The sequence below is a fragment of the Phyllopteryx taeniolatus genome, chromosome 19, assembly GCF_024500385.1.
Source record: "Phyllopteryx taeniolatus isolate TA_2022b chromosome 19, UOR_Ptae_1.2, whole genome shotgun sequence".
NCBI lineage: Eukaryota > Metazoa > Chordata > Actinopteri > Syngnathiformes > Syngnathidae > Phyllopteryx > Phyllopteryx taeniolatus.
In genome coordinates, this window is record NC_084520.1 from 14,328,172 (window position 1) to 14,355,113 (window position 26,942).

General features: G+C 42.8%; 3 protein-coding genes across 5 annotated transcripts; 2 read left to right on the plus strand and 1 right to left on the minus strand.

Annotated features, from left to right (window-relative positions):
- Positions 1 to 725: 725 nt before the first annotated feature.
- cep55l (centrosomal protein 55 like) lies at positions 726 to 8,371 on the plus strand. Of its 3 annotated transcripts, none has more exons than XM_061756243.1 (11): positions 726 to 838; positions 1,520 to 1,733; positions 1,846 to 1,953; positions 2,341 to 2,496; positions 4,478 to 4,531; positions 4,607 to 4,897; positions 5,503 to 5,696; positions 5,875 to 5,998; positions 6,108 to 6,179; positions 6,988 to 7,113; positions 7,285 to 8,371. In XM_061756243.1, exons 2-11 carry the CDS (start codon positions 1,545 to 1,547, stop codon positions 7,495 to 7,497), a joined length of 1,527 nt encoding a protein of 508 aa, XP_061612227.1. In that variant the 5' UTR covers positions 726 to 838; positions 1,520 to 1,544; the 3' UTR covers positions 7,498 to 8,371. The 3 variants fall into 3 exon arrangements, with proteins under 3 accessions (XP_061612227.1, XP_061612228.1, XP_061612229.1); XM_061756244.1 differs by lacking the exon at positions 726 to 838 and adding an exon at positions 839 to 968; XM_061756245.1 differs by lacking the exon at positions 726 to 838 and adding an exon at positions 987 to 1,125.
- Positions 8,372 to 8,638: 267 nt separating this feature from the next.
- rbp4 (retinol binding protein 4, plasma) lies at positions 8,639 to 10,632 on the minus strand. Its single transcript, XM_061756246.1, has 5 exons — positions 10,317 to 10,632; positions 10,093 to 10,229; positions 9,910 to 10,016; positions 9,298 to 9,510; positions 8,639 to 9,178 (listed from the first exon to the last, which is right to left on the minus strand). The coding sequence occupies exons 1-5, from the start codon at positions 10,416 to 10,418 to the stop codon at positions 9,156 to 9,158; spliced, it is 582 nt and encodes a 193-aa protein (XP_061612230.1). The 5' UTR covers positions 10,419 to 10,632; the 3' UTR covers positions 8,639 to 9,155.
- A 2,794-nt stretch (positions 10,633 to 13,426) lies between these two features.
- On the plus strand, positions 13,427 to 26,942 carry pde6c (phosphodiesterase 6C, cGMP-specific, cone, alpha prime). Its single transcript, XM_061756241.1, has 22 exons — positions 13,427 to 13,976; positions 15,353 to 15,505; positions 15,593 to 15,682; positions 16,550 to 16,690; positions 16,786 to 16,860; positions 16,943 to 17,007; positions 17,190 to 17,256; positions 17,627 to 17,674; positions 17,784 to 17,933; positions 18,727 to 18,870; positions 18,949 to 19,014; positions 19,196 to 19,351; positions 19,459 to 19,566; positions 20,496 to 20,605; positions 20,722 to 20,809; positions 20,888 to 20,988; positions 21,648 to 21,755; positions 21,851 to 21,914; positions 22,623 to 22,697; positions 22,799 to 22,882; positions 24,045 to 24,198; positions 24,588 to 26,942. Exons 1-22 carry the CDS (start codon positions 13,509 to 13,511, stop codon positions 24,629 to 24,631), a joined length of 2,559 nt encoding a protein of 852 aa, XP_061612225.1. The 5' UTR covers positions 13,427 to 13,508; the 3' UTR covers positions 24,632 to 26,942.

Sequence of the window (26,942 nt, forward strand, 5' to 3'; positions counted from 1 at the left end):
TGTGTGTGTGTGTTTGTGTGTGTGTGTGTGCCATTCTGTTGTATGAATGGTAACTAGTGGATGCACAGCTAATTGTACTGCCATCTAGTGGAAGTGCGTAAAATTTTTCTGCCTGTCACTATATGTCGCAGGCATAGATAGGTGAGCAGCGATATCTTGATAGCAAAAATTAATTTTCGGATCAAATAAGTTGAAATTGGATAACTCACAGATGAGAAACTGCCTCCCTTTTTCTTTTATAATTCATCGACATGTCTATAAATATCACTGTCACTACAAATAATTGTACGCTACTGCTACTTTTGCTGCTACTTTTGTTATCTGTTTTTCTTCCTATTTAGATTACATGTTAATTTTCCTTGGCTCCCCCTGAAAATTCTGCTTTTGTATCTGTATTTTTTTTTCACGTCTTTTTTTTTTTTTTTTTTTTTTTAAATGAAATTTAAATGCAACCTAAGATCCGGCAGAACCAGACCATCCAGTTGAGAGGAAGCTGTCCACGACATGTGTGCGTTTCATTCGTCGTCACGGGCAGCCCGGTGTCGTGACTCGCAACGGCGTTAGACAATACTATAGATTAATTAGACATAACAGTCACATTTTTATAAGTATAAACGTTAGCACAATAATAGAAAATTACGGGTATATACAGTTTAGAACCGCTGTTTTCTGAATAGCGTCGCACCACCAGACGACGTCATACGCGAGATAGTAAGCAAACGCACCCGAGCGATAGTTGCGGAAGTGACGTCGTGGCGCTGTAATTCAAACTTGAGGAAGCTGTTGACAAAGACACAGACTGACTGTTTTGGCAACAAAGACGCAGTTATATCCTTGCGTGAGTGTATCTGTGTGACTGGTTTTAATAATAAGCAGCGTTTAACTTCATATTTTATCTTAAGGGGCAAGAGGAACTTATTATTATTACTATTTTTATATAAAACCCGTCAGCTTGCGTCTAGTGACAGGTGCGTTCCTGGTTATGGCGTCCCAGTAATAATGCTAAGTGATGGCTAGCTCGCGTGTTGACTTTCCTTTTGTACTGCATGGGACTGCGGTACTTGGCGGATAATATTGAGATTGAGCACATGCTCTGTTATTTTCACTAATTGAAGAGCTTCAAAGGTGCAATTTAGCCTTATGTATGACATATGCTCACTTAATTCCTGGTAAACAGGGATTTTTTCTGGGGGGGGGGGGGGGGGGGGTCTCCAGGGGCGGTAACCGATATTTAGAGCTTATATTCATTTGCAGCAAAAGGGAAACTATTGGTGTCATATTTGTTGAATAATACCCACTCCAACACTTAAATTTGTTTAAATGCCTTGAAGCGTTATGTTTCCACTAAACCGCTTTTCAGATGTTAAAGGTTTTCTTTTGTCTTTCACAATAGACCTTTTAAAATTCTAACAAATATCGACTGTCAAAAAAAAAAAAAAAAGCCTGTACTGCGTTAGCAGTCTACCCTGCGCTAAATTGGAGCGTATGAAAAATGAATTAACCACCTATTCTTTGTTAGCTGTCCAGTTGCTGTAAGGGCCACCATGACATCCAAAGGGGCAAAAGACACCATAGTCGCCAAACTGGGCTTCAAATCCGGCAGCTCCTCCTCCAAAACCGAAGCGGAAATGGAGCGAGTCAGGAGGGAGAACGCTCACCTCAGGAGGAAGATGGACGAGTTGGCCAAGCGACACAGCAGGCCGCCTGACTCTGACAAAAGCAAGTTGCTCGAAGTGAGGACGGGGCACGCGGCGATGCCTGGGCCATGAGCAAGATTCACACAGTGGTGTGACATGTTTGACTGCTTTAAACTCCCCTTTTGTGCTTCATGTTGCTGTATCGCAGAGGATTGTTTCGCTGGAGACGCTTCGCGAGAGGAACAATCAACAGTTGCTGGTCAAGGAGCAAGAGTTGGAAACGGTTAGGCAGCAGCTGTCAGCTAAAGGAGGAGAGGCACGTATCTAGTGCAGCGTAAAGCTGCAAACAAACCGTACGGTACTGTGCAAAAACACCGCCAAGTTCCACATAAGAACAATTTTGACTAAGAAATGTTTTCAACACCATCAGTAGTAATAGATTGTGTTTGAACAGACATAGCCTCTTTGGCTTTTGCTCTATTTATCAATCGAATGTGTTTTCTCAGCGTATTATGCATTTGTTTATGTTAGTTTATATGCGCGAGGGTCAATCGCCTGATGTGCAGCGGAGACTCGCCGATTGTACGTTTTCTCGCGATTGTCCAGTCGCTTTTGGCCGCGTCGCTCGCTGTGCGGGGCCTCAGCTGTCGTCCGGTTTAACAGATTTGTCATTGCTTCTTTTGAATTATGGTCCCCGTTTTAGGTGGTGGCGGCACTGCAATCCCAGCTGGACCAGCGGCGCAAGGATGCAGACAAGAGGGACCTTGACTTCCAGAATCTTTCACAGGAGACTGAGAACCTGAAGAATAAGCTGGCCACTGTTTCCGCCCGCTGCCAGTCTCTGGAGACGCAAGCGGTGGTATGTTGAGCTTTCCACAACATTAGGGATCCTTTTTATTATGATGTGGTTTTCCCTCACTGTATTTTTCAATTAATTACATGAAGATTAGTTAAGCAAATTCAATTTTTACTAATCAGGTGGTGGTTCAGTCAACGGAGACTTGAAGTCTTAATTATACTCTCTGATTCTAAAAGCGATATAGAAAAAACGGACAAACTGTATGTAACAGATCTGTAAATTGATGTATTCTGCCATGCGGATGAATATTCATGTCGGGCTGCTAGCTCCAGTGTCCAAGATGTAATCATGTCCACCCTAATGATGTTTAACCCCTACATATTGTATCTGGTCTAAAAGTAAAAAAAAAAAAAAATATATATATATATATATATATATATATATATATATATATATATATATATATATATACACACACACACACACACACACACAAAATGAAATGCACTTTCTCTTTTCTGTGAAACATTAAAGATTGATTGATGTTAAACCACCTATCAATAAATTTTGAATTGCTCTGTAGTCCATAATTTGGTTTGATGGACCCGGAACATTCCGTCTGTGCATGGAAATGAACACTATATAAGTGTTAAGCCGCGTCAAACTAAATTCAATACAGACCAAATGCACTTATAGCTCTGGCCACTGGGTGGGACTGTTTCACCTTTGCTGGCGTTGACGTAATCTCCCCGGCAGTCCTGTCAGTGTCTTGTCAAAACATCAACATTGTCATCACTCACAGGACACAGCCCAGCGGGAAGCCCAGTGTCACTAAAACACGCTGGTGTCGCTGCTTTCTTGTGTTTGTCATGTCTGCTTTTTGCCAGGTTATAAATAGGCAGGAAGTGTGCGCATTCTGACTCATGCTGGGGTTTCAAGCGGCACCGCAACCCCTCTATGGGAAGAAAAAAAATGATTATAAAAAACAAACAAACCTGAGACTACAAATGATTTCCAACTTCATGCAAAGCACCCCAAAAACAAAATAGAGGTTGATTCTCATACTCAAGTTTGAGAATCAACACTTTGAGAAACGCTGCATTGACTCTTTCCTTACTATGTAATAAGTATACACAGAGTATTGGAATTTTTATGGATTATATATTGTAGTCCGTTCATCAGTCCAATTCAGAATAGTTTTTGATCACGAGTCAGACACGGCCTTAATTAGGTCATTGCTGTCGCATGTTTACAACGTACTGAATGAGTACTTCCAGGTCGATTGATTACCCCCTGAAGAAAATGATCTGCCCCACCGCCCCCCACGCCCCTATCCTTCCTGGACGCACGAAAGCTATTAGTTGACTTGGCGTGCCAGCGTTTTTAATCCACCCAGGAGAAAGTTGACAAGCTCGTCTGCGAGTGCTAACAGATGATCATTTAGATGCCGCCTGTTGTGACAGTGCCGTCAAAATTTTTTATTCTGCCATGGGTTAGACGTCGGCAGGGAACTGTGGGGGTGTTGTAGTCAGAGATGACAAGAGTTATGAGTGCGAAGACCCCCCTGACGTGGCCGTTGAGAAAGAGGCCTCATCGGGAGTGCCCCGGGGTCATGACAGTGCAGAGAATATACACCGATGGCTGACTTTCACACTGTCAGCTAACACTGAGAAAATCGACTTGAGTGTGAACCTGTTGGAGGAGCAGAGTTTAGCTTTAAAGTTCAAGGAAAGTATAGTTCAAAAGTCAAACAAGAATCCATAAACTGAAAGAAAATAGGGGGGCGACATCCCTGTTCTTAATTTTTATTTTATTCCAATTATGTTATTGCTTACCCTTTTGCGAGGGTGTCAGTGATGAGGAAACATCTGACAACTAAAAACATTTTTGGGGGACCTGCAAAACATTACACCAAAGATTAGCTGTACTGTACAGCTCCAATAGCCTCCACTCCTCTGAGAAGACTTTCTGTAAGGATTTGGAATCTGTCATCCATTGCTTCATGCGTTAATCCAATGTTACGTTGTCATTGTGTGCTTAGAATGGACATTCATCCACTGCAGACTTGGCCTTGGTACAGGATCAACTGAGAGATGTGAGTACAGTATCCCCATGCAATTTAACATCCACTCCAAATGAATAGAAGTACAGTTGAAAGGGTCTCCACTAGGCCCTGGAGAAGAACCAGCAGTGGCTGGTGTACGACCAGCAGCGAGAGGCCTTCGTCCAGTCGGTCCTCGCCCGCACCCACGAGCTGGAGCAGCAGCTGAGCCAGGCCAGGCGGCAAGACTCTACTTCTACCGCCGCCGCCGCACAAGATGCTGCATCTGAATCCTCGGAGAAGGAGGCGCAGCTCAGGAGCCGCTACGAGCAGTCCGTGTTGGCCTCGCAGAAGCAGCTGGACGAGCAGAAAGATCAGCTCGCCAGAGCCCGGCAGGAACTCGTCAAGCAGAAGGAGGAGGTACATAGTGTTATTTTTTTCCCTTGAAATATTATGATATCAACTGTTGATTAATCGATGACAGGACATTAGTTCAAATGGACAGTGCCGAAAATGCACAAACAAATTATGATTCAGTTAATGGTTTGGTCCCTAAGATGTTTAAAATTTGCTAAAAATGTTTTTTTTTTTTTTTTGGTTTTTTTTTAAATTTCCCCTCAGTAAACGTTTGCAAATGTCTTATTTTGACTAATCAAAAAGATAATCGGAATATTTACTGGTGAAAGGCTGAAATTCCAAGGATTAATGTCTCTAATTTAGACGATTCATCAATTATCAAAATAGTTGATTAATCTGATAATTGATAAGTTGTCGATTAATCGTAGCACCTCTACATGCTTTATTGCGAAACCGGAACACAGACATGTGACTACTACAATGTAGATTGGTGATTCTCAGACTGTAGACAAGATATTACAACAAACCCGAATTAAATGAAAAGCTCCCTGCTGCAGGTTACTATGAAATGAAGTGGTGCCTATGAAGTTAGCATAGCATTTTTTTGGAACATACATTTTCTTATGCATGCACATACTGACCTAATGAGTTTCGGCGTCACCGCACAGTGCGTCAAAAGTCAGGCCGAGCTGCAGCGCCAGACGGAGCGCGTGGCCCGGCTGCAGGAGGAGACGGCGGCGCTGCAGCGGCGCTTCGACGACAACTACGACGAGCTGTCGTCCCTCCAGAGCAAGTACAAGGAGAGGACTAAAGAGCTGGAGGAGGCCAGGGTGCAGATGCAGACGGAGCGGCTCAGCAGCAGGTACCGCGCCTGGAGCGCAAGTTGAGAAAAAAGTCAAACAACTTATACAGTGGGTGTATATACTAAATTGTACAGTGTATGTACCGCATAAACCTTTTCATCGTTTGGAAACACCCAAAAGTACGTGTGATTTCACGGCGAAAAGGTCGATATCCTATAATTTAAATTTTCGATGTAGGAATGCAGTGTCCGAGGAGAGGCAGGTGTCCTCGGATCGAGCAGACAGGATGAGAATTGAACTGGAGAGCATGGACCTCAGACTGGAAGAGGAGAGGAAGAGATCTGCCGAGCTTCTGCTCCAAGTGAGCCTTTTTACACCTTTTCAAGACGTTTCATACTCGTAGAAATGCGAGTGTCCTGAATGAGCATGCTATGCAAATCTGGGCTAAAATTTGCATTCAAACCTGACAGGTCACCCTGCTGCAGAAGTCTCTTCTGAGCCAGAATGAAGAGCAGAGGAGGATAGCGGCACTCGAGCAGCAGGTGACACTGCAACAAACGCGACACTTATTAAAATATACCATATAGGCTCTCTTTTTCCATCAGAAAAAAAAGTGGGTAAAGTAATATCTTGAGATATGAGTTTTATTTGTTCCCCTGCCTTTTAAAGCCATAAACACTCAAAGGCACAATACTATCGTAGAAGGTGAGGATGGGGACCCCAAGTGGACAAAAATGATGCCTGCATCTCACAAGCACGTTATTGTATTTAATAATGCAAATTCAGTTTTTATCCAATTAATCGATGGGATAATCTGAAGAATATTCAATTCTAAAAATATTCGATAGCTGCATTTGAGTAAATAAACACAGCCCGGCCACTTTATACAACAAACCACACCGAAGTATAGTTAATGTTACCCCAAACAGTGAACATATTGCAATGACTGCGATTTTGAGCGATATGTTGGTCATATGATACTGTACCTGTAAATCAATTTTAACATATATAATATTGCTTGTACACATTGCTTAGACGATACTTTTGAGTTTTCTTGAGGCGGTACAGTCCAATTTTCAGTGTTTTCTGAAGGCCACCAAAATAACTGATCCCGTACCACTTTTTGACAGGATTGTTTCTCATAAATTAGGGACCAGGAGCTGTTTCGAAAATCTTTTCTAAAGTGTTCAACAAAAATTGCCAACTATGTCTTTTGAGCAAGGCATCATCAAAACCCCAACAACTCGAGAGGCAACACTGTTTTCTCTCCCGCCTTTCCGCCGAGCAGTACATTTTCGTTCGGCTTTTTGTCAAGCGGTGCGAAGGCTTCTTATCTGTTCCGTCTCGAAGATCCAGCTCTCGGTCAAAGACTTTGAGAATGAGAAGATGGACCGTCAGAGCGTGCAGCACCAACTTCACAAAGTCCTCAAGGAGCTTCGCAAGGCCCGTGATCAGATCGCTAAGCTGGAGTCTTCCGTAAGTCTCGGTTTGGGCCGCAAATTCAACCTCGTGCACCTTTTACAGCCCAAAAATGTCAAAACTTGACTCTTCGTGTGTCTTTTGACGCTCCGGGTGCGCTACTGTGCAAAAACTTGACATATCATTTCTTTGGGACTCGCGTGTCGCTTGTTTCCATTGTCCTGTCAGAAGCAGCCCACCAGCCGCTTCTCTGAGCCCAGCTCATACAAGGAGCTGGACGTGGAGCGCCTCACCCTCAACGACGCCCGCTCGCCCACGTCGCCCTCCAAAGCCGGAAGCCTTCTGGACGAGAGCTTCTTGGAGTGCCCCCGCTGCCGGGCTCACTACCCCACCAGCCGCCACCGGGAGCTGCTGGCCCACATCGACTTCTGCTTGGCCTGATGTGCGTGCGTGCGCGCTCCTGCCATCCCCTCGCAGAATTATAATCATGCTTTCTTCAACTTCTGACTGGACACCTCTCCATCCTGGCAGTAAAGTAAACAATTTCGAAATCAAGAAGCCCACTTTAGGTTTTTTTTAAATGCCAAAAATTGATTTTTGGGGACTTCCTGCTTCCAGTGTCAAAGCTTAGTTCTTGTGTCTCAAGTTGTATTTATTCTTTTGGTTGGTTTTTCATTGAGCTACTTACTTTTTCAAGTTACTATACTCATAATGTGCTCTTTTTAAGATATTGAGGGATTATATTTGTTTTTAAGCAGTGTGTGATTGTGTAAGGGACAAAACCTTGTTCATGATTATTATTGGAACATGCTTGATTTGACACTCCAGCCTGCTTGGCACTTTTTTTAAATAGCTTCTTTTTTTTTTGTGCACAGCATATGCAACATCAGTGAGGATGTTATTTATTTACTGTGCTTTGTGAACATTTAAATGGACATTTTCTCAAGCAGACCCTCCCATGTGGCGGTGACACTTTGTTGTCTTCTCTCAGCACTCATATTTTATGTCTTTTTTTTTTTTTTTTTTTATCTGCCCACTTGCATCTCCACCTTGACATGTAATGCCTGCAGCCCCGCTAGGCTGCAACAAGATTGCGTTGAGTTAATTCCTTGTACTAAACTACTTAAGGCAGTGGATTAGTCTTCTCGGTTGAAAGAAATGTGTCTTGGTTACTGCTCACTTGGTAAAGTGACCTTTTTAGCTGTATTTTTTTGGGGGGTAGGAGTTTGTCATTTCCATCCTTTTGTGCTTAAGCCATCTAATCATGTTATTTTCCTCATACTGTAGTGTGCAATAAAGGTGTGGCGATACTTTGCTCGGTCTCTCAGGACTTTCTTTTAAAAGTGCACTCGTTCCACTTATGTTTGGACCTTATGATTTATTTGTTTTTGTCCTACTTGTTTCCATGGTGACCCGCTGTGATGCTTTGTACAATTACGGAGTAGCTCCATTGAGTCGGGCCCGCGTACTGTGATAAAAGTTTCAAACGAAAACCTTTCGATCGGGTCCAAAGGCGAATGCATGAATTTCTTATCCGCACCTTGCAACGTGAATATTTCAGGGCAATAAAAAGTAAATGAGCCAACAGCATGAATTTTTTATTTCACAAAACTATATCAAGTATGCGGAATAAAAATATTTTTTAATACCAAGCCTATGACTTAACAAGTCTACTTTTGTACTCGGAGACAAAAGTGTAAAAGCAATACCAGTGATTTGGGAATCCTGTGTCTCCCCCCCCACCACTTATAAACATGGCAGGTAGACTCCTCCAGAGGTATGCTCCTGTTGATGAGAGCTCAGCCTCACTTGAAAAACATACGGCATATTATCCATCCATATAAACATTTTTTTGTCATGATGGCTTTCTAATAAGTAGACGTTTCCTGACTGATGCAATAGTTTTTGCGACAGAGGATGAGAGTGTTTAAAGACATTTGGGAACATGTGATTTCATAAATGTAACACTTTTTGACATTTTCTTTTTTGTTTCTATAAAGGAATAGGCTGTCTTCCATTTAAACACAGGAAGTCGAGGGCGCTCTGGTGCGGGGTGCACAGTCCCTCTAATGGGGGCTTCAATAAGAAAGTCCCTGAGATCAACTGCTGCTCTCGCAGAAGCCTGTCAAAGCAAAGACAGAAAAGGCAACATGAATTCTCAAGCATGCTGAATGTTGAAAAGGTAGACCAGAAGAGACTCGCATCAGTCCGACTGGAACGGCGTCAGCGTAGGTGACTCACCGTTGTGTGCGACGCGTCTGTATTTGCCCAGTAGGCACAGTTCGTTCTTCTTCTGGGTGACGACGGGCTGGTCCTCTATCCTCAGACCCGTCACGTGTCTGGAGAAGATGAAGGAGTAGCTGTCCAGACAGGTGCCGTCCGCATCCAGCAGTCGGCAGGAGTAATGGATGGCGTAGTTGTCGTAGTCTGTGTCGATGACCCAGTGGTCGTCATCTGAAAGTGGAGGATAGCCAAGACAGATGTTAGTCTTATTGACTGACATCTTACATATCAACCACGTTCCAAAATGTCATTGGTACTACATCAGACTTAATTCCAAGGCGCAGATTGTCGTAAAGACCCCTCAATTGTGTCGGCAAGACTGTTTCACTTATTGTGAGAATATTAGGCTTCGTAGAAGTAGTTGAGATCCATAATTATTTCGACAAAATTCTGTAACTTGTTACTAGCTACGGTGAACCTAAACTCTGTACTTTAAACTCTCAGCTAACTCCCACCCGTGAAGACCCAAGATGCACCGGCAAACCTTGGCTTGGGCGGGGCAGTAGTCAAGTTCCATAACTCATCAGACGGTGCGCATAGGAATTGTTTTAGTCCAGGTCCAAAACTTACTTCCACTCTGCAGGGAGGCTGCGACTCCCCAATACTTCATCCTGAACTTGGCGGGTTCGGGGGTCTCCTCAAAGGTGGCGAGCATGTCAGCGCACATCTCCCAGTTGCTGCGGTCCGAACAGAGACCCGTCGGTCATTGCAATCGACTTGGTAACAAAGGCGGGGCGTGCGAGGTCAACTCACCTGAGAATGATGACTCTGCCTTTAGCGGTGGCGGTCATTGTGCCGTCTTCGGCGATGGTAAACTGGGCCACGATGTTGTCGATGAGGAACAAACCTTCAGGGTCCTTTTTTGCAACTGCGTACCAATTCCCCGCGTACTGTGAACGGAAGAGCACTTGTTGTCGTTCTGGACTCAGCCAATGACCCACCCGATCAAACAATGCTTACATAACGTTGCAACTTACCCTGGTCCTGTCGAAGTTCTGCATGACCTGAATGTTGGCCACTTGGCAATCCTGCGCCCAGGCCAGGGCCAGGAAACACAGGGATACCACATATAGCAGCATTCTGGTTCTAAACAGGACAAACGATGGGAGGACAGAAGAAGAACTACAGTTCTTACTAGTGACAGTCGAGTCAAGGAGACCTAATTGCGTCAGTAAAAAGTTAAAAAGTGCCAATCATTTGCGTCCAGGGTCCAGTCAGGACAAGAGTGCAGAGATGTGATCGATGGGTACCTTGGTAGCAAACAGACAAAGTCAGCTCCCGCAGATGAGGGCCGCCGAGGGGCTTTTATACTGTTGGCTGCGGTTGCATAAGGACTCCCGGAGACCTGAACCTCCCCTACGCTGCGCACCCAAAAAAAAAAAGCTCGCCTTCCATTGGACCAAAATTTACATAACTGCAGGCTTCAGTTAACTTGTGTGCCCGCCTTTCAGCCAAACATGTGTTTTTCATGTTCAGCATTTTCTCATCTTACGAAAACACCAGCCCGCAGCGCCAAACAGAGACATCTGGAAAAAAGAAATGAAAAGTGCAATGCACAGGCAGTCCCATACAATATTGATTTACTCTCGTAGCACGTTTTAAAACAAGCAGTCCTGCACACTAATATGGAGCTTCATGAACCGAGCCTGTTTTGATTTACTCAACTCCTTATGGTGTCTTTTGTTGACTTGATTAAATTACCACTTCTGTTTATAGTGATGACAGGCAGAGGGCAAAGGTCCGTTCAATTAGTTTTGCAGCAGTCAATGAAGAGGTGACTTGGACATTTGCCCAAGAGTCACAAAATCAAAACACAACTTTGAAAGCGACGACGCAAACGTGTCCTCCATTCTTCTTAAGCCACAAATATGTGGCGCACGATCGTTTAATCCACTGTAATAGCTTTAAGAAGAATAAGAAACAATTTACGTTTCCCCCTGGTAGTTTTGAGGTGAGATTGACTAAATGATAGCAAGACTTGTCAATGGTAAATCGGGGTTGTTGTATGCCACGAATTAAGTTGTTATTGTAAGGTAAAATTAGTGTCTAAAGTGTCACATCTTTACCGGTTTAAATAGTCTCTCTCATCTTGTGTCAAATTCTTCACATTTATTGATTCAGATTGAATTGGATGTTTTGCAATATCAACTGTCTTCTGACTATGAAATAAGAAGAACACTGCACAGCTAAGGTAAAGACATCTGCAGCCTGCATACCCCAAGGGCTCGTTGCAGATTTTCCGCAAAATGAATAGCTGCTGGAACACGTCCAAAGGCAACTGCTACGTTTCACAATCAGAAGCGTTGGCCAGCCAGCGATATATGGCCGGGGGGGGGGGGGGGGGGTGATCTTATGCAATCCAATGTATCAACTTGGCTGTAAATCCCCCTCACATACTTAAAGGAGTTTTTGTTTGTTTTGTTTTTTTGCTGTAAGACATTAGAAGACAAGACAAAATTATAGCAGCTGATGTTTTTTTGGGGGGGGAGATATAACAAATATAAAATTGAATGTGTGAAAAGTAATGCCTCCCATGCATATACTGTATTGATGTTTGGCGTTGAAGCGTATGCATGAAACTTTCAAATATATATAAATAATACCATATTCCAAGTACCAATACTTGGTCGCTACTTCCTGGTTTTCGCGTATGGCAGGGGTAGTCTGGAATGTAAGCAGCCGCCGTGATAAATTTGTATTTGCTAAGACATTTTAGATGGAACTCGCCCAACCCTGTCGGCAGAACATTAGGATATTGTGCAAGAAGCCATAATGATACCGACAACGGGATACTGCGGTATATCGGCATGCATTTAACACCACACGTCACCAATTCCTGAAGTGCCAACACATCCAATTTACTTGCAACATTCCTCACCTTGCGTATCTGCGCCTACGAAACGAATGAAGAAAAAGAGGCACCGCTTGTCTTGCCAGGCAGCCGACCAACAAAAGCAGACCTCCCACAGTGCGGTTAATAATAGGCAGCCATCTTTGTTTAGGTCTCACATGTCCCAAGTCCTGTTAATGGTCCCATTTAAACTTGGAGGATGGTGACTTCCATGATGACTTCATCACAGGGAGCACGTGTGAATCGGGAGAGCAGTAGAAGGCACCGTGCATCATTAAACCTTTATTTACTGTACAGGCGATATTTGAAACAACAATCAAAGTAGAAGAAAAGTAACCTTAATGACAAACTAGACAAGACACACCATCATTTTTATGCCGGCTGGAATGAATTCTAATGAGGTGCAGGCCTCAACATGACCTTAAAGTGTGTTAAATTCTGGCGAACTTTGCTGACACAACCTCAGGCTACAAGTCGTAGCCGTACTTACAAGCTGAACGCTGCCTTTACATGATTATTTAGTCATTAAAAACTAAAGTTTTCCCGCACATACAGCAACTCACATTTTTGACAGTCTGCTGAATGTTCTCCAAGTTCCGCATTCCTCAGGTGAGGTTTGTTTTTCATAATTGTGCAACCCCGATGTGTTTATTATCAAAGTGATATTGAATGTGTTGTCAGCCTCAGGAAAATTCAGTAGAAAAATAACCCCTTAATACAACTTGCACTTTTTGTGTCTTGCTCACATTCATAATTTTATAGTTGTTGTTGTTGTTCTCGTTCTCGCCTGCATTTCAGTTTTCATTTTATTACCTTCTGTTTACACTTTATATTGTCTCCCTCCCCCCCCCCCCCCCCCCCCCCGACTCTCTTTTCTGTTCTTGTAAATGATCTGCTTCCACATAAAGTTGGGTTGAACACCCAGCAGCCGCGAGTTGACCTGTCACAATGTGTCATGAGCAGGGCCTTCACTTATTTCCTCCCGCCGTGGATGCATCACACCTGAACCGACTCTCCCCCTTGCACACAGGCAGCACAGCCAGATATAAAATGATCAGCGCTGGGATTTGCCGGGGTTAAGGACGCTTAGAGCAGTGCTTTTAACGGCATGACGTCACATTAATTAGCGGCCGCTTTGAGCCTTTCAGCCTCTAAGCCGCAATGCGTCCCGGGACACCGTCAGTGACTCCCGTTGGGGACCACGGAGGAGGATGCACTCACCGCTTTAGGACTTTTTTTTTTTTTTTTTTTTTTTTCTCCCCCCCCCTCACAGGTGATGCTTTAGTAGGAGAGTCAAAAGTTTTTACAATTTGCAAGAATGGCGGATCAAGACAGCGTGGCGAAATATCTGGACAACAACCCGCAGTTCGCCAAAGAATACTTTGATAAGAAGGTGCGGGCGGAGGCCCTCACGGCCGCTTTCTCCGCGACAGTCCAGGTGAAGGACACGGCCTCCTTCAAGGATGTCAATGCAGTGCAGGAGGCCGCCATCATCTTCGAGCTGGTGCAGGCGTTGCAAAAGCAAGGCGTGGTAGAGGAGTCTCTGCACAAGGTGCTGCAGCGGGTGGCCCTCATCCTGCAGGCCGACAGGGTCAGCTTTTACTTCTGCAGGTCCAGGAACGGGATACCCGAGCTCGCCACGTCCCTCTTCGACGTCACCCCGACGTCCAAGTACGAGAGCAACCTGGTGCACCCCCAGACCGAGATCGTGTTCCCCCTGGAGATGGGCATCGTGGGCTTTACGGCCACCTCCAAAAAGCCCCAAAATGTTCCCGACATCTCCCAGGTGAGAAGTACAAAATCTATGCTTGTGAGTGCAATAAGGGCTCGGACAAAATAGCAATATCACGCTGTACGTGACACCAGAGCTGCAACAACGAATCGATTCTCAAATGAATCGACAACTATGTTGATCATTGATTCATCGTTTCGAGACGTTAACTTAAAATGGTCCAAATCCTCAAAATTGTAGCCTCCCAATCGTCTATTTTCTGATGTTACAGACCAAACCTGCCACTGAATCATAATCAATTTAATGTTTGTGCATTTTCTCCACTGTCATTTTGAAATAGTGTCATGTTTTTGAATAAAGACATGGAAATGTAAAAAAAAAAAAAAATGAATACAATTAATTGTAAAATAAATAAATAGTTGACATGAATTGGTTATTAAAATATTTGTTAGTTGCAGCCCGAGATCAGATATCCATATGTCGTTCTCTGAAGTCATGGAAACTTTTGAATACGTCAATCCCTGTGCGGCAGTCGGATTTCTTTCATCAATGTCTTTATTGTGATACAATCAGTAGAGGCCGGATGGAAGCTCCAGTAGAGTTTTTATTGACAATGTCATAAGTATTTATCGATATACCAGGTGTTGTGTCTATTTATGGTTAATAGTGGTGGGACAAAGTATTGATATTGTGACGTAATGCATTGATTCCCAACAAATTGATCGTCACACAAGCAAAGTATCGGGATATTATCGCTATGTATGTGTTGGCCAAATGATCAATACTGTGATGTATCGTATGGTTATGTGACATCTCGCTATAGTATTGATAAAACTGGATCAAATGCCGATGTTATCGCTCTCCCAAGCGCACACTAATGACAAAAAATATTTTTCCAATGAACTAAATATTGCACAATCGCTGTGAAAATGTCACATCTCTTATCACATGTACATTGTGCGGGTGTGCTTAATGTTCTGTCCGCTGGCTGTCGACGTGTGTTTGTCTCGCTAATGCTCTTAAACGGGCTATAAAAAGATAGCTGGCGTCTAAAAGCATCCTCGGCCCATTTAATTTGTTTAGCCCAAAAATATGGAAGGTGACGCCTCAATTTGTCAAGAATAAAATACGAAGCATTAAAGGACCTTTTATTGCAGCTCGCTACTTCATCATTACTCAAAAGATGTTATACAATCAAAAGGCTGTGATTAATTCCGAGTTGTCTGCCATCAAGGTTGATTACTGACAAGCCAACTAATCACCGGTTATTTATGAAAGCAAGCAAGATGAAATTAATTTCGGAGGAGAAATATAGAAACTGTAGTCATCAATGTGGTCTTGGCAGAAGTTTATTGTGTGACGTCCTTAATTAAACCACATGGGACTAAATGGGTAACTGACGTCAAAATGTTCTGTTTTTCTTCGCCCAGAACAAAAAGTTCAGCGACTTTGTGGACAAGCAGACGGGCTACAAGACCAAATGCATGCTCACGTTCCCCCTCATGGCCGACAAAGAGTGCCTCGGGGTGGTCACGGCGCTCAACAAGATCGGAGCGCCTCACTTCACACCCGAGGATGAAGCGGTACTTGCAAAACAATGCCGGGACTGCAAACATCACATATTTGTAGCGCTTACCCATTGGCTCTAATCTTTCCAACGTGCTCCTCAGTTCTTCCACAAGTACATGGCCTTTGCTCACGTCATCGCCCTGCAGCATTACACAACCTACATGTTCAACGTGGAGTCCAGGAGGAGTCAGGTACCTTGAATATTTTCTCTCAAAACGAAATTTCCCCTTGAGATCAACTAGATTTGGAACAATCCTTTCAAGCAGCCAACGAAGCTGCGAGTGAGAAGCAGCCCATCCCTGCTGACTTCGGGCGAGAGGTTCGATACGCCCTGGACTGGTCACCGGCTAATCGCAAGGCCACATACAGTATAGACAAACAAGCTATTTTGGGAAATTGGGGAGGAATCCCGAGCACGTGGGAGAACATGCAAATTCCACACAGGTAGCCCGGATTTGAACCCACAATTTAAGAACTGTGAGGCAAATGTGCTAACTAGAGATGGGAATTGACGCGAATGTAGCGATTCCGATTTGATTATCGATACTGCTAATGGATCCGATTCCTTGTCGATTCGTTTCTCGATTCTCGCTGGGTGAGGTCATGAAAGAATACAAGCGGGTACAAACTCTTTTGAGACTGAGAAAAGTCAAAAGGAGAACTTGTAACTTCCATCATCAGCTCTCATTTAATCCACCGGGTATCGATTTTTTCCACTGGACAGTTTTCGCTGATTATCAGCGCCGATATTGGGCATTTTGACGCGTATCGGCATCAGCCTTTTTTCAAAATCCGACGTCCGATAAGAGATCAATTTCAAACTTTAGGCAGCTATTCATTTGTTAAAGCTTTCATTTAACATTATAAGACACGCTGGCGGCCGACTTTACGTAATAAATACGAGCACAATGTGAAAATATTGAAACATAACATATGCCTGAGCCCCACGAAAACAAACACATGCAATCATTTGCTAGTGGCTGCAATCAGGTCCACGGACGCACTCCCAAAATCGTTCAAACGTTTTTGTTCGCTCACATTTTTGCGGCCGTGTCTAGGTGCTGCTGTGGTCGGCCAGTAAAGTTTTTGAAGAGTTGACCGATATCGAGAGACAGTTCCACAAAGCTCTCTACACCGTGAGGACCTACCTCCACTGCGAACGATACTCAGTGGGCCTGCTGGACATGACCAAAGAGAAGGTTGGTCTTGAAGAACCAATGGGAGCGCACGTATGACGCCGAGAGTTAACAGTCAACGATTAGAACCTTCAACTACCTCTACTCGCTTTGATCAGGAATTCTACGACGAGTGGCCCGTAAAACTGGGAGACGTGGAACCTTATAAAGGACCGAAAACGCCAGATGGAAGGGTACCCAACTCTTCTCAAAAGACGCAGCTTGCTACTTTTAGTCGACATGCTTTTATATTGGCTTTTCTTTTTCCAAATGTAGGAAATCATCTTTTACAAGATCATCGACTACCTCCTGGAGGGCAAGGAGGAAATTAAAGTCATACCGTGAGTGGAATCAACTTCGGCTCACACACCCGCACAATGCAATCCAAAACCGCACAGATGTTTTTAGGTGACATTTTAACATTCTTAACGGTCAAACAAGTGTACAAACAAATTACCACTCTACTGTCAAATCATATCATGTATGAATTGTTGCTCAAAAAGTTGCTGTTTGTTTCTTTCAGCGGTCCTCCAGCAGATCATTGGGCTCTGGTTAGCGGACTCCCCACCTACGTGGCAGAGAACGGCTTTGTAGGTCCCGCCCACTCGTCAATTACCCGCGACAAATCATTGAGTTCAAAGTAAAGGGAATACGCAGTAGTTCTCTGTTCGTGCTGTTTTCCCATGATGCAATGCAGCCAGGAGTTACCTCTATGAATTGATTGCAAACGGGACTAAACCTGTGCCAATTACAATAAAGCAGTGTTTCCCAAAATTCATAGCGCTCAAAAAAATGTCGCAAAAGTATACATGTATATATATATATATATTATGATGATCTCGCCTCAATTTCCTCAGAAATGTACTTGCTCATTGTGTCGTCTGTCATTATACATAGCTGGGATGGATAGATATTTTTGGGGCGGTAAATAAACAATACTTGTTTGACTGTCTTTCGCAGATTTGCAACATGATGAACGTGGCCGCCGATGACTTCTTCACTTTTCAGGTGCATACTCGGTATTATACACGAGTATTATACGTTCTCTTATGTTGCGTCAAATTTGGTTTGTGCGTTTGCGTGCGTCTGCCGCCACCCCCACCCCGCGCCCGTGCAGAAAGAGGGAGTGGACGAGACGGGTTTCATCATCAAGAACGTTCTGTCTCTGCCCATCGTCAACAAGAAGGAGGAAATCGTGGGCATCGCCACTTTCTTCAACAGGAACGACGGAAAGCCGTTCGACGAATACGACGAGCAGATCACCGAGGTCAGTCGGCCGGTCCTCAGATTGCGTCATTTCCTTTTTGTTTGAAAAATGTATTCTCATATTTTGACGTTTACTCGCAAGTGGAGCGTTCACCAGGATAAAAAAAAACAAACAAACCAAAAAAAACGGTTTAATGAATGGGAATGCAAACCTACATGCAGAGCAACAATTATTTTTCTTTTTTTGGCGGGATTACATTACTTTGTCTATATTTGCTCACAGTGCACCATCGTTAAAAAAAACAAACAAAAAAAACATCGTACAGTCCTGTCATCGTGCGTCGTCCCCCATGAAACAACAAAGTAGCCTGATTACTAAAAAGACAAATAGGGCACTGCATTTATTTCGCTTTTGCCATTTGAATCCCATTTGCGCCATTGCCCATTGAATGCTTCCAAAAAGCTCTTTTCTTTCCACTTCTTAAAAACAATTTACTGGCTCTGATTGCACGTTTTCCTTTTCTTTTTCCCCCCCCCCCCCCCGATCTCATTGCACACAATGAGCCCATCAATTAAGAAAAAGGTCTTTGTGATTTGAAAATGTGTGCGCTCCACATTAACTTGCTGCCCTTTTATTAGTGGAAGAAAAAGTATCCAAAACAGATTTGCCACTTATTTCGGTAATGAGTTTAACTATTGAGGCAATTAGATAAGTTGGTGATACAGCAGTTGATCCTTGTTTCCTCATACCCGATCTCCCTCACACCCTCTTCCTTCATCTTCATTTGTCTTTCCCACTTGTTCCAAGCCTTTTTTTTTTTTTTTGTAAACATCCTGCGTTGCGCTCTCGGCAGGCGCTGACCCAGTTCCTGGGCTGGTCCGTGCTCAACTGCGACACCTACGACAAACTCAACCACATGGAGTACAGGAAAGACATCGCCCAGGAGATGCTCCTGTACCAGACCACGTGCACCACCGACGAGCTGCAGTCCATCCTGGTCAGACCTTCCCGCTCGGCATCACGCGTCAACACAAAACTTTATTTCTCATTTTGTTTCTTTTCGCCTGAAACCCAGAACACCAAAGAAAAGTTTAGCAGTGAGCCGGAGGACTGCGACCAGAAGGAGATGTACAAACTATTGGTAAGATGGATGGACTGGTTTTATGAACTTTCCATGATGTAACAGACGATCAAGGTTGAAAAGAGACTGATCTGATTTTTCACGTTTTATCTATAGAAATATTAATGGATAAACAAGCGCGATACAAAAATCCGACGGGATGGGCGGATCGTGACTGTCGAACGTCCTGTTTTGTGCGCAGAGAGCGACGTGCCCGACGGCCGACAACGTCAGCGGCGAGAACTTGTACTCGTTCGGCTTCAGCGACTTCCCGGTGTCGGAGTTCGACCTCATCAAGGCCGGCATCCGCATGTTCTTCGAGCTCGGGGTGGTGGAGAAGTTCAAAGTTCCCGCAGAGGTGAGGTTGCCTCGATATTCCATCTTCCGGCGACCCCGCCGAAGATGTCCTTTTTCGCCGTTATGCTTCTTTCTCCTCCATTCTTTTGTGCGCTCTCGCTCTCTCAGACGCTGACCCGCTGGATGTACACGGTGCGGAAGGGTTACCGGGGCATCACCTACCACAATTGGCGGCACGGCTTCAACGTGGGACACACCATGTTCTGCCTGCTCCAGGTAGCACCGCCGATGCAAAGGATGAATAGTACAAGGGACTCACTTTGTAAATGTACCGTATTCATTTTTGGTGGAGGAAAAAACCAATCCAGCAGCAAATTTTACACTTTCCCTACAGAGAAATGAAGATTACCATTACATTTTTCTTGTTCTTCCTTGGTAGTTTTTTAATGATTTTTTTTTTTTTTTTCTCGGTAGATGTTAGGTTAGAGCTGCAAAAATGGATGAATTGACAACTAACCGCTGATCAAATGAATCGGAATGAACTATTTTAATCATCGATTTATTGATTGATTGACAATCAATTTATGTGTGTGCATTTTCTGCACTGTTAATTTGAAATCCTGTCCTATTTTTTAATAAAGGGATGGGGAATTAAGAAATGTTTTTTATTGGATTCCTCAATTCATTGAAAAAACAAATGACAGATTCATCGATGATTACAATTGTATGTTTTCATTTCATTGGGAAAAGAACCACATTTGATAACTTGAATGAGTCGGAATGGCTCCTCCAAACCTCATGCTTTCAACCAATCGTAAAAGGATTCATAATTCAAAATCAAAAATCTTAAACAATTATAAAATACGGGTTAGCATTCAGACATGTCATTTAGGTTGGAATTCTGGGGGAATAATGAGTCACAAGTTCACAAAAAGTGGATGTAACAGGTTAATTATGTAGCTTTTCCCAACCATTTAATCACTATCAGTCGCTGGCATAAATATTTATCGAAAGCTACATTATTTGTAGTAAATAAATGATTTTCCGACCAATTAGGAGAAATTGGGTAATTTCCAGTGGCGCATCTGATGACCTGTGACGGCACACTGGTTGGGAATGACTGCATAAGAGTGTGGAGGTGTACCTAATGAAGTGGCCAGTGAGCGTACATGCAACTAGCGATGCACTTGTGCCTGCGTGCGCAGACAGGGAAGCTGAGGAAGTACTACTCCGACCTGGATGCCTTCGCCATGGTGGCTGCTGCTTTCTGCCACGATATCGACCACAGAGGCACAAACAACCTCTACCAGACCAAGCAAGTGCAAACATTTCATTCTGTTCATGTGTCTGTGTGTGTGTTTGTGTGTCGCTGTTATGTGATTGCTTTTTTTTTTTTTTTTTTTTTCCCCCCCCCCCCCCCCTCCCCACCAGGAGCGCATCTCCTCTGGCCAAACTTCACGGCTCATCCATCATGGAGAGGCACCACTTGGAGTACAGCAAGACCCTCATGGGCCAGGAGGTGCGAGGCGTTCGCCGACAGCAGGCCGTCGTCCGACCCTTTTGAAATTCTGACGTGTTTTTCGCCCGTCTCTTGCAGACCCTGAACATCTTCTGCAACCTTCAGAAGCGCCAGTTTGAGACCGTGCAGCACCTGTTTGACGTCTGCATCATCGCTACCGATCTGGCGCTTTACTTCAAGTGCGTTGCAGTAGTTGTGACACAAAGCCTCTTGTTGCTGGGTAGAATTCGTGAGGGACAACATTTTGAAAATGTTTTTTTTTTTTTGGCGGGGTTTTTTTTTTTTTTTTTTTTAAATCAGGTAAATCCTCCTCACCAGTAGTTGGCGCTGAACTGCGGCTGTTTGATACATCGATGAATCATCATGTTCGTCAGAAAGACAAAAAGCTCTTTGTTCACAATTAGTTGTCATTGTGTTAATTAAAATTTGCGATCTGTACTTGAAATAATGTCCTGTTTTTTAATAAAAGGGTGGAAATGAAAAATGGCTTCTTTATGGGATTAAATAATAAATAAATAAAAATCAACAGATCAGTTATTAAAATAATCATCATTAACTAAATGATATTTATCAGGTTCATTTAAAAATCGATATTCATATTTCATACATTTTGTTGCACAAACGCAGTCACTTGTTGCTAGGCAGACTCCGTGGGGCACTGTCATTTGTTGAAACTCACAGAAGCCGGGAATTTATGAGGCAACTTTATGTATCCCAAACACATTTTTAATGCTGTAATTAATGGAAATTCTCCCTTTGCCACAAATGCAAAAATGCCACAATGTTGTTTCATAATGAACATCGTCCGTGTGTGTGTGTGTGTGTGTGTGTCACGCAGAAAGAGAACCATGTTCCAGAACATCGTGAACGCCACGGAGCCAATGGCGGATGAAAAGGAGGCCACGTCCTTCATAGCCAACAACCCCATCAGGAAGGAGATCATCATGTATGCAACACACAGGCCGCCGATCATGCGTCAACCTTTGTTTCGTTTTTTTCCATCCCTGTTCGGGACTAGCTATCTGTCTCTCGCTCCTCTAGGGCCATGATGATGACCGGCTGCGACCTGTCAGCCATCACCAAACCCTGGGAAGTGCAGAGCAAGGTGAGTGGCCTTCGCAGCAAGAACTACAATGTATGGACAAAAGTATTGGAAAATTACAACTACGCTAGAAAAAAAATATGAATTTCTTTCTCTATGGATATATAGATAGATATAATAGAAATATTAAAACCTACAGTGGATATGAAAAGTCTACACACCCCTGTTGAAATTGCAGTTTTGTGATGAAAAAAAATTAGACCAAGATAAATTATTGCAAAACTTTTTTTTTTTTTTTTTTTTAGTTAATGTAAGCAATAATACTATTCAAATGACAAAAAAATTATTTTTGATAGGGGAAGAAAAAAAATACAACAGCTGAGATAATGTGGTTGCACAAGTTTGCACACCCTCTTATAACTCAACAACAAATGAAGTGCATCTGTTCTAGTAGGCTCTTCCTGTCTTTTTTGTTTTTGTTTTTGTTTTATTGCTTTCTGGCAGAAGCCTGCACTCCTCCTCCCTCTTGCATTGACGAGGCGCAAGTTCAATTTTAAAGGCGATTCCGTGGATCAAGATTTTTTTTTTGCGCCACAGACTGGAAATACATCACAAAATAAGACAACACAGATGAACGAAACAACTTTTTCCTCATCGTTAACAATATCATATTTATCCTGCTCGTCGAAAAATAGATGTTAATATATGTTTTAAAAGATTTTTTATTGAATTTTTTAGAGCTCTTGGTGTTGATCTTGTATGTGTCTCCAGGTCGCACTGATGGTCGCCGCAGAATTCTGGGAACAGGGAGATTTGGAAAGGTCTGTTTTGGACCAGCAACCAATTGTAAGTCTGTAAAATTTGCTTCTTTTTAAAAAAACGTATTTTTCTTAACTAAAAATTGCTTTTTGCGCGTGTGTGTGTGTGTGTGTGTCTCTCTCTTCCAGCCCATGATGGACAGGAACTGTGCCGAGCAGCTACCCAAGATGCAGTGCGGTTTCATTGACTTTGTGTGCTCGTTTGTGTACAAGGTAATGACTTAATTAGCAGCCTTCGTGCTGTGTTGCGATAACGCCGTGATAGAAGGCAGACAAGCTATTTGCACATGAAGTCCGGATTTTTAAACATTCCATTGAGCCCAACAGTCAATGTTATGTGTTAGGAAGTAATTGTTTTGATATTGTCATGTGGCTTTTTTTTTTTTTATTATTAATTTTTTTACAAGAGGTAAAATGTCAATCAACTATGGAGCGTCAGGCATGACAAAGAAAACATTTTTTAGATAGTGGCTATAATACACTGTAGATATAAATTGCGCACAACGTGTTCATTTGTGGGTTTAATATCATTTCCATGAACAACACGGACGTCTGGGGAAGCAAATGGAGAACAATTCTTGACCACGAGTTGATATTTTGTGTCATAAATTAGTTTAGTATTTAGTCATTTTGGGAGAATAAAATTGTAATATATTATGAAAAAAATATGAGGTAAAAAAATTTTTTTATCACAACTTTAGAATATTACAAGGCAAAAGAGGGAATAAAAATTGTAATTTTTCAGGGATAAAAACATTTTCCTGAAGAATAAAATCACAATTTTACTAGATAATAGCGGTAAATCATGAAATATCGCAGTAAAGTTACAAGGAAAACATTTTAGGAGAGTAAAAGGAGAATAAACATACATTTCTCTTGCATGAGTTGTAATTTTAGGATAATAATAGGAAAAAAAGAATTCTGTTAATTTTTATTTTGTCTTGAAAGCAACAATTTTCATGGTTTTATTTTTTTTAGTTCAGTACTCTCCCTCATTATTATTATTTTTTTTTTTGGAGTGGGGGGTGCACAGTGTTGCAAATTATTATTTTCGTGGCCAGAAATGAGCATTTAGTCACCACATTATATCTGTGTCGCGCCCAGATATTTAAAAAAAACAAAAAAAACAACATGTTGGGGGCTCTGTAACAAGTAGCCCTTCAACATTGATTCCTTGCAATGAACACTACCCATGAATAAAAGGCAACACATCATAAGCTGGTTCCTGGTTGAAAAACACCATGAAGTTAGTTGATCCTGTTGGAATGTTCCTTGGCCGTTTGTCGATCACCCAAAAAATATTTGGACAAGATGGCACACGCGTGGTGGGCCCCCCGACTTGGACTCAAAGCGACTTGTCCGTCCATTTTGTCAGGAGTTCTCCCGCTTCCACAAGGAGATCACGCCCATGTTTGACGGCCTCAACAACAACCGCGCCCACTGGAACGAGCAGGCCGAAGTGTACAACGCCAAGATGAAGGCCATCGAGGACGAGAAGAAGAAACTGGAGGAGGAAGAAGCCAGGAAAGGTAGCGTCCAGCAGTTTCTGCCCACACTTTTGAAGCCACGCACAGGGCAATGAAGTTAATACGAGAAAAAATAAATCAATCTAAATTCTAAGAAAATCGAGCTAACAGTCTAATATACGTGGGGGGGGGGGGGGGGGGGAATCATGATTTTCAAATGTCAAAAATATTTTTTGGGTTTTCTTGAAGAATAAAATCATTTTTTTAGATAGTTGGAATATTGCAACACAAGTGTCATAATTCTTGGACAACAATATGTATTTTTTTTCTCTTTAAAAATGTCATATTAAGAATTTTCAAGTTGTTTTTTTTCCCCATTGGATATTCTTCCTTCGTGATTTTCTTTTGAGATTTAACTGTTCCATCTGGTCACTGGCCTTTTTGTTTTCCAGCTGGCGGAGGTGATGGGAAGTCAAAAACGTGCGCCATCTGCTAAGTTCTTCGTCGCGACACTCGGATACGGACTACAGCTGGACTGGTTCAGCCTTTTGATTGGATCTATAGTTCTTCCTGGTTACCAGGTCTGGTCTAGACCACATTTTTAGTCTCATCTAGTCCTGCCTGGATTAGCATTCCAAGGAGGCCAAATCCGAAAACGATGAGGAACAATGGGAGAACTCTGAGGACAAGTTGTACAACGGAATATTTTTTTCTCCTTTTGGGGAATCTCTTCTCCGGACAGCACCCATGGACGTTACCCTGTTTATGCTTGCTAGCTGATTAGCATATTGCATAGTTGCACTTGGAAGATAGGAGGGGGACAACTTTTTTTTTTTTAAATATCAACTAAAAGTAGTCTTAACAGGAAGAAAATGTACACAAAAAGGCACTGAGTAGATCCAAAAGGTCGTGTACGTCGGATTTATCAGCTTCTTTACGCACAGTATTCGGATCACGTTCAAATTTGGTGTATTGATCACAATGCTTGACATTCCTACCATGGGCCAAAAGTGGCATCACCTACTTCAATTATGACGAACTTGTGATATGAGTTCCCATAGAAAAATCGTAGAGGTGGGACAAAATGTCGATATCAGGGTGTATCGTTTTCTCTCATGATACCGTATCGATACGCGAGCATTAAGTATCGATATTATGAAAGGTCTTAAGTATTTAACAAACAATTTTACAACGTATTCATACGTGCTGATGTTAAAGGGGTGTTTGCAATTTGCAAAAAAAATTAAATACAAAAAAAAAAAGATGTAGCTCGCTAACATTTAATGTTCTAGTAACAATTATGAATAAGGTTCTCTTCTGGGGGAACAAGTTGTGTGTGCCATCTGTCTCCAATTGGTTGTTTTTCTCGGGCGCTGTGACTGTAAATATGACTGTTTTAACAATGTTACAAAAAAAAGTGTTTTTTTTTTTTTTTTAATTGCAAACGCCTCCTTTAAATGTACAACATACAGCGATAACATATCTGGTACTAAAACAAACAGACAAAAAAAAGCTAACTGGACATATCAAAGTGTGTCATAATGTTCAATGTTTGACCATTATTTTGAAAAACAAACAAAACAAAGCAAGATTAGACATCGAAATACATCCAGGGGGTTATTTATCGGTTTCAGAATATTGTGATCAATTCCCACCTCAAGTAGATAAAAAAAAAAAAGATATATTTTTTTACATGTACGGGCTTTCTGAGGATCATGCAAAAACACCAAGAGCACGTCACCCTTTATCTCCAATGTGATATGATTTAAATGGGAAAAATCCATATCAACCCCCGCAGATGACTTGCATGATTTCACTCGCATACACGGTGCTGGTATAAAAAACAAAAAAACAAAAAAAAAAGGGTTACAATAAACGAAGCATGAAATGGATTTGAGAGATGTACGAGGCACCTTTTGCATCTGTAAGGAAAAAAGGTAGTGGGAATCCCTGAGGGGTTTTATTGCGTGGCTAGCGAAGCCTTATCGTATGTTGTGTTGATAACGTGACACACGCATATATTGTGTTATTGATTGGGTCGAGGTCCGGTTTCAGTGCCGCAATCGCTGCCTGGAATGCCGGAACTGGGTCGCCCTGCGCTTTCCCCGTAGCCTCCCCCTCTTCCACAATGTCTTCACCTCCAATCAATGAGGCATCAATCAAACGTCCATAATCCAATTAGGGGAACTTTACCTGGAAACACTTTCCTCTGCTTCCTGAAGAGCCAAAGAGTTGTGCACCCAAAACGACAAAACTCGCCGTCGCCCCCTCACACATATCCCCCTCCTATCAGACATTAGGAACTTTTACTGTTTCACGTATGAAATGAACTCTTCCTGTATGTATGTACTTGTAACAGGCAAATAAACAGCTGCATGGAGTTGTAGGTGTCACTTCGTCACACATGCATTCAGAAGTGTCAAGGTGAGACAAAGAATGTGGAGGGGGGGAACAAAAAACACCCCACTCATCAGGGGCTTAGCAGAAACAAGCGCTCCTTCTTAGGTCTCATATCGTGCAGGGATCTTAGAGGCTCCAAAGCTGGATGAGCCGGGCAGGAAAGAGGATCAGCGGATTGTTTCTGATCCCCCTCCCCCCACCCGATTCAACACTGTCTGGCCGTGTTCGACATCCCGAGCGCTCAACGTGAAGCGAAGCAACTTGTTGTTCGAAAATAATGCTCAATAAGCACGTAACAAAACTAATGTACAGCACTCTGCAAAACATCACTGCTAGTTTTCTTGTTGCTTGCTTGTTTCAAATGGACGAGAGAGAACTGGAAATAAAGTCAGAAAAAGTGAAAATTA

Coding starts and splice junctions, on each gene's coding strand:
- cep55l (XM_061756243.1), top strand. CDS start 1,545: ATGACATCCAAAGGGGCAAAAGACACCATAGTCGCCAAACTGGGCTTC. Junction 5,697..5,874: donor ACGGAGCGGCTCAGCAGCAG/GTACCGCGCCTG, acceptor TTTTCGATGTAG/GAATGCAGTGTCCGAGGAGA. Junction 6,180..6,987: donor TAGCGGCACTCGAGCAGCAG/GTGACACTGCAA, acceptor TCCGTCTCGAAG/ATCCAGCTCTCGGTCAAAGA.
- rbp4 (XM_061756246.1), bottom strand. CDS start 10,418: ATGCTGCTATATGTGGTATCCCTGTGTTTCCTGGCCCTGGCCTGGGCG. Junction 10,017..10,092: donor GGCAGAGTCATCATTCTCAG/GTGAGTTGACCT, acceptor TTCGGACCGCAG/CAACTGGGAGATGTGCGCTG. Junction 9,179..9,297: donor CAGACGCGTCGCACACAACG/GTGAGTCACCTA, acceptor TTGCTTTGACAG/GCTTCTGCGAGAGCAGCAGT.
- pde6c (XM_061756241.1), top strand. CDS start 13,509: ATGGCGGATCAAGACAGCGTGGCGAAATATCTGGACAACAACCCGCAG. Junction 13,977..15,352: donor ATGTTCCCGACATCTCCCAG/GTGAGAAGTACA, acceptor TTCTTCGCCCAG/AACAAAAAGTTCAGCGACTT. Junction 18,871..18,948: donor ACGAGCTGCAGTCCATCCTG/GTCAGACCTTCC, acceptor CCTGAAACCCAG/AACACCAAAGAAAAGTTTAG.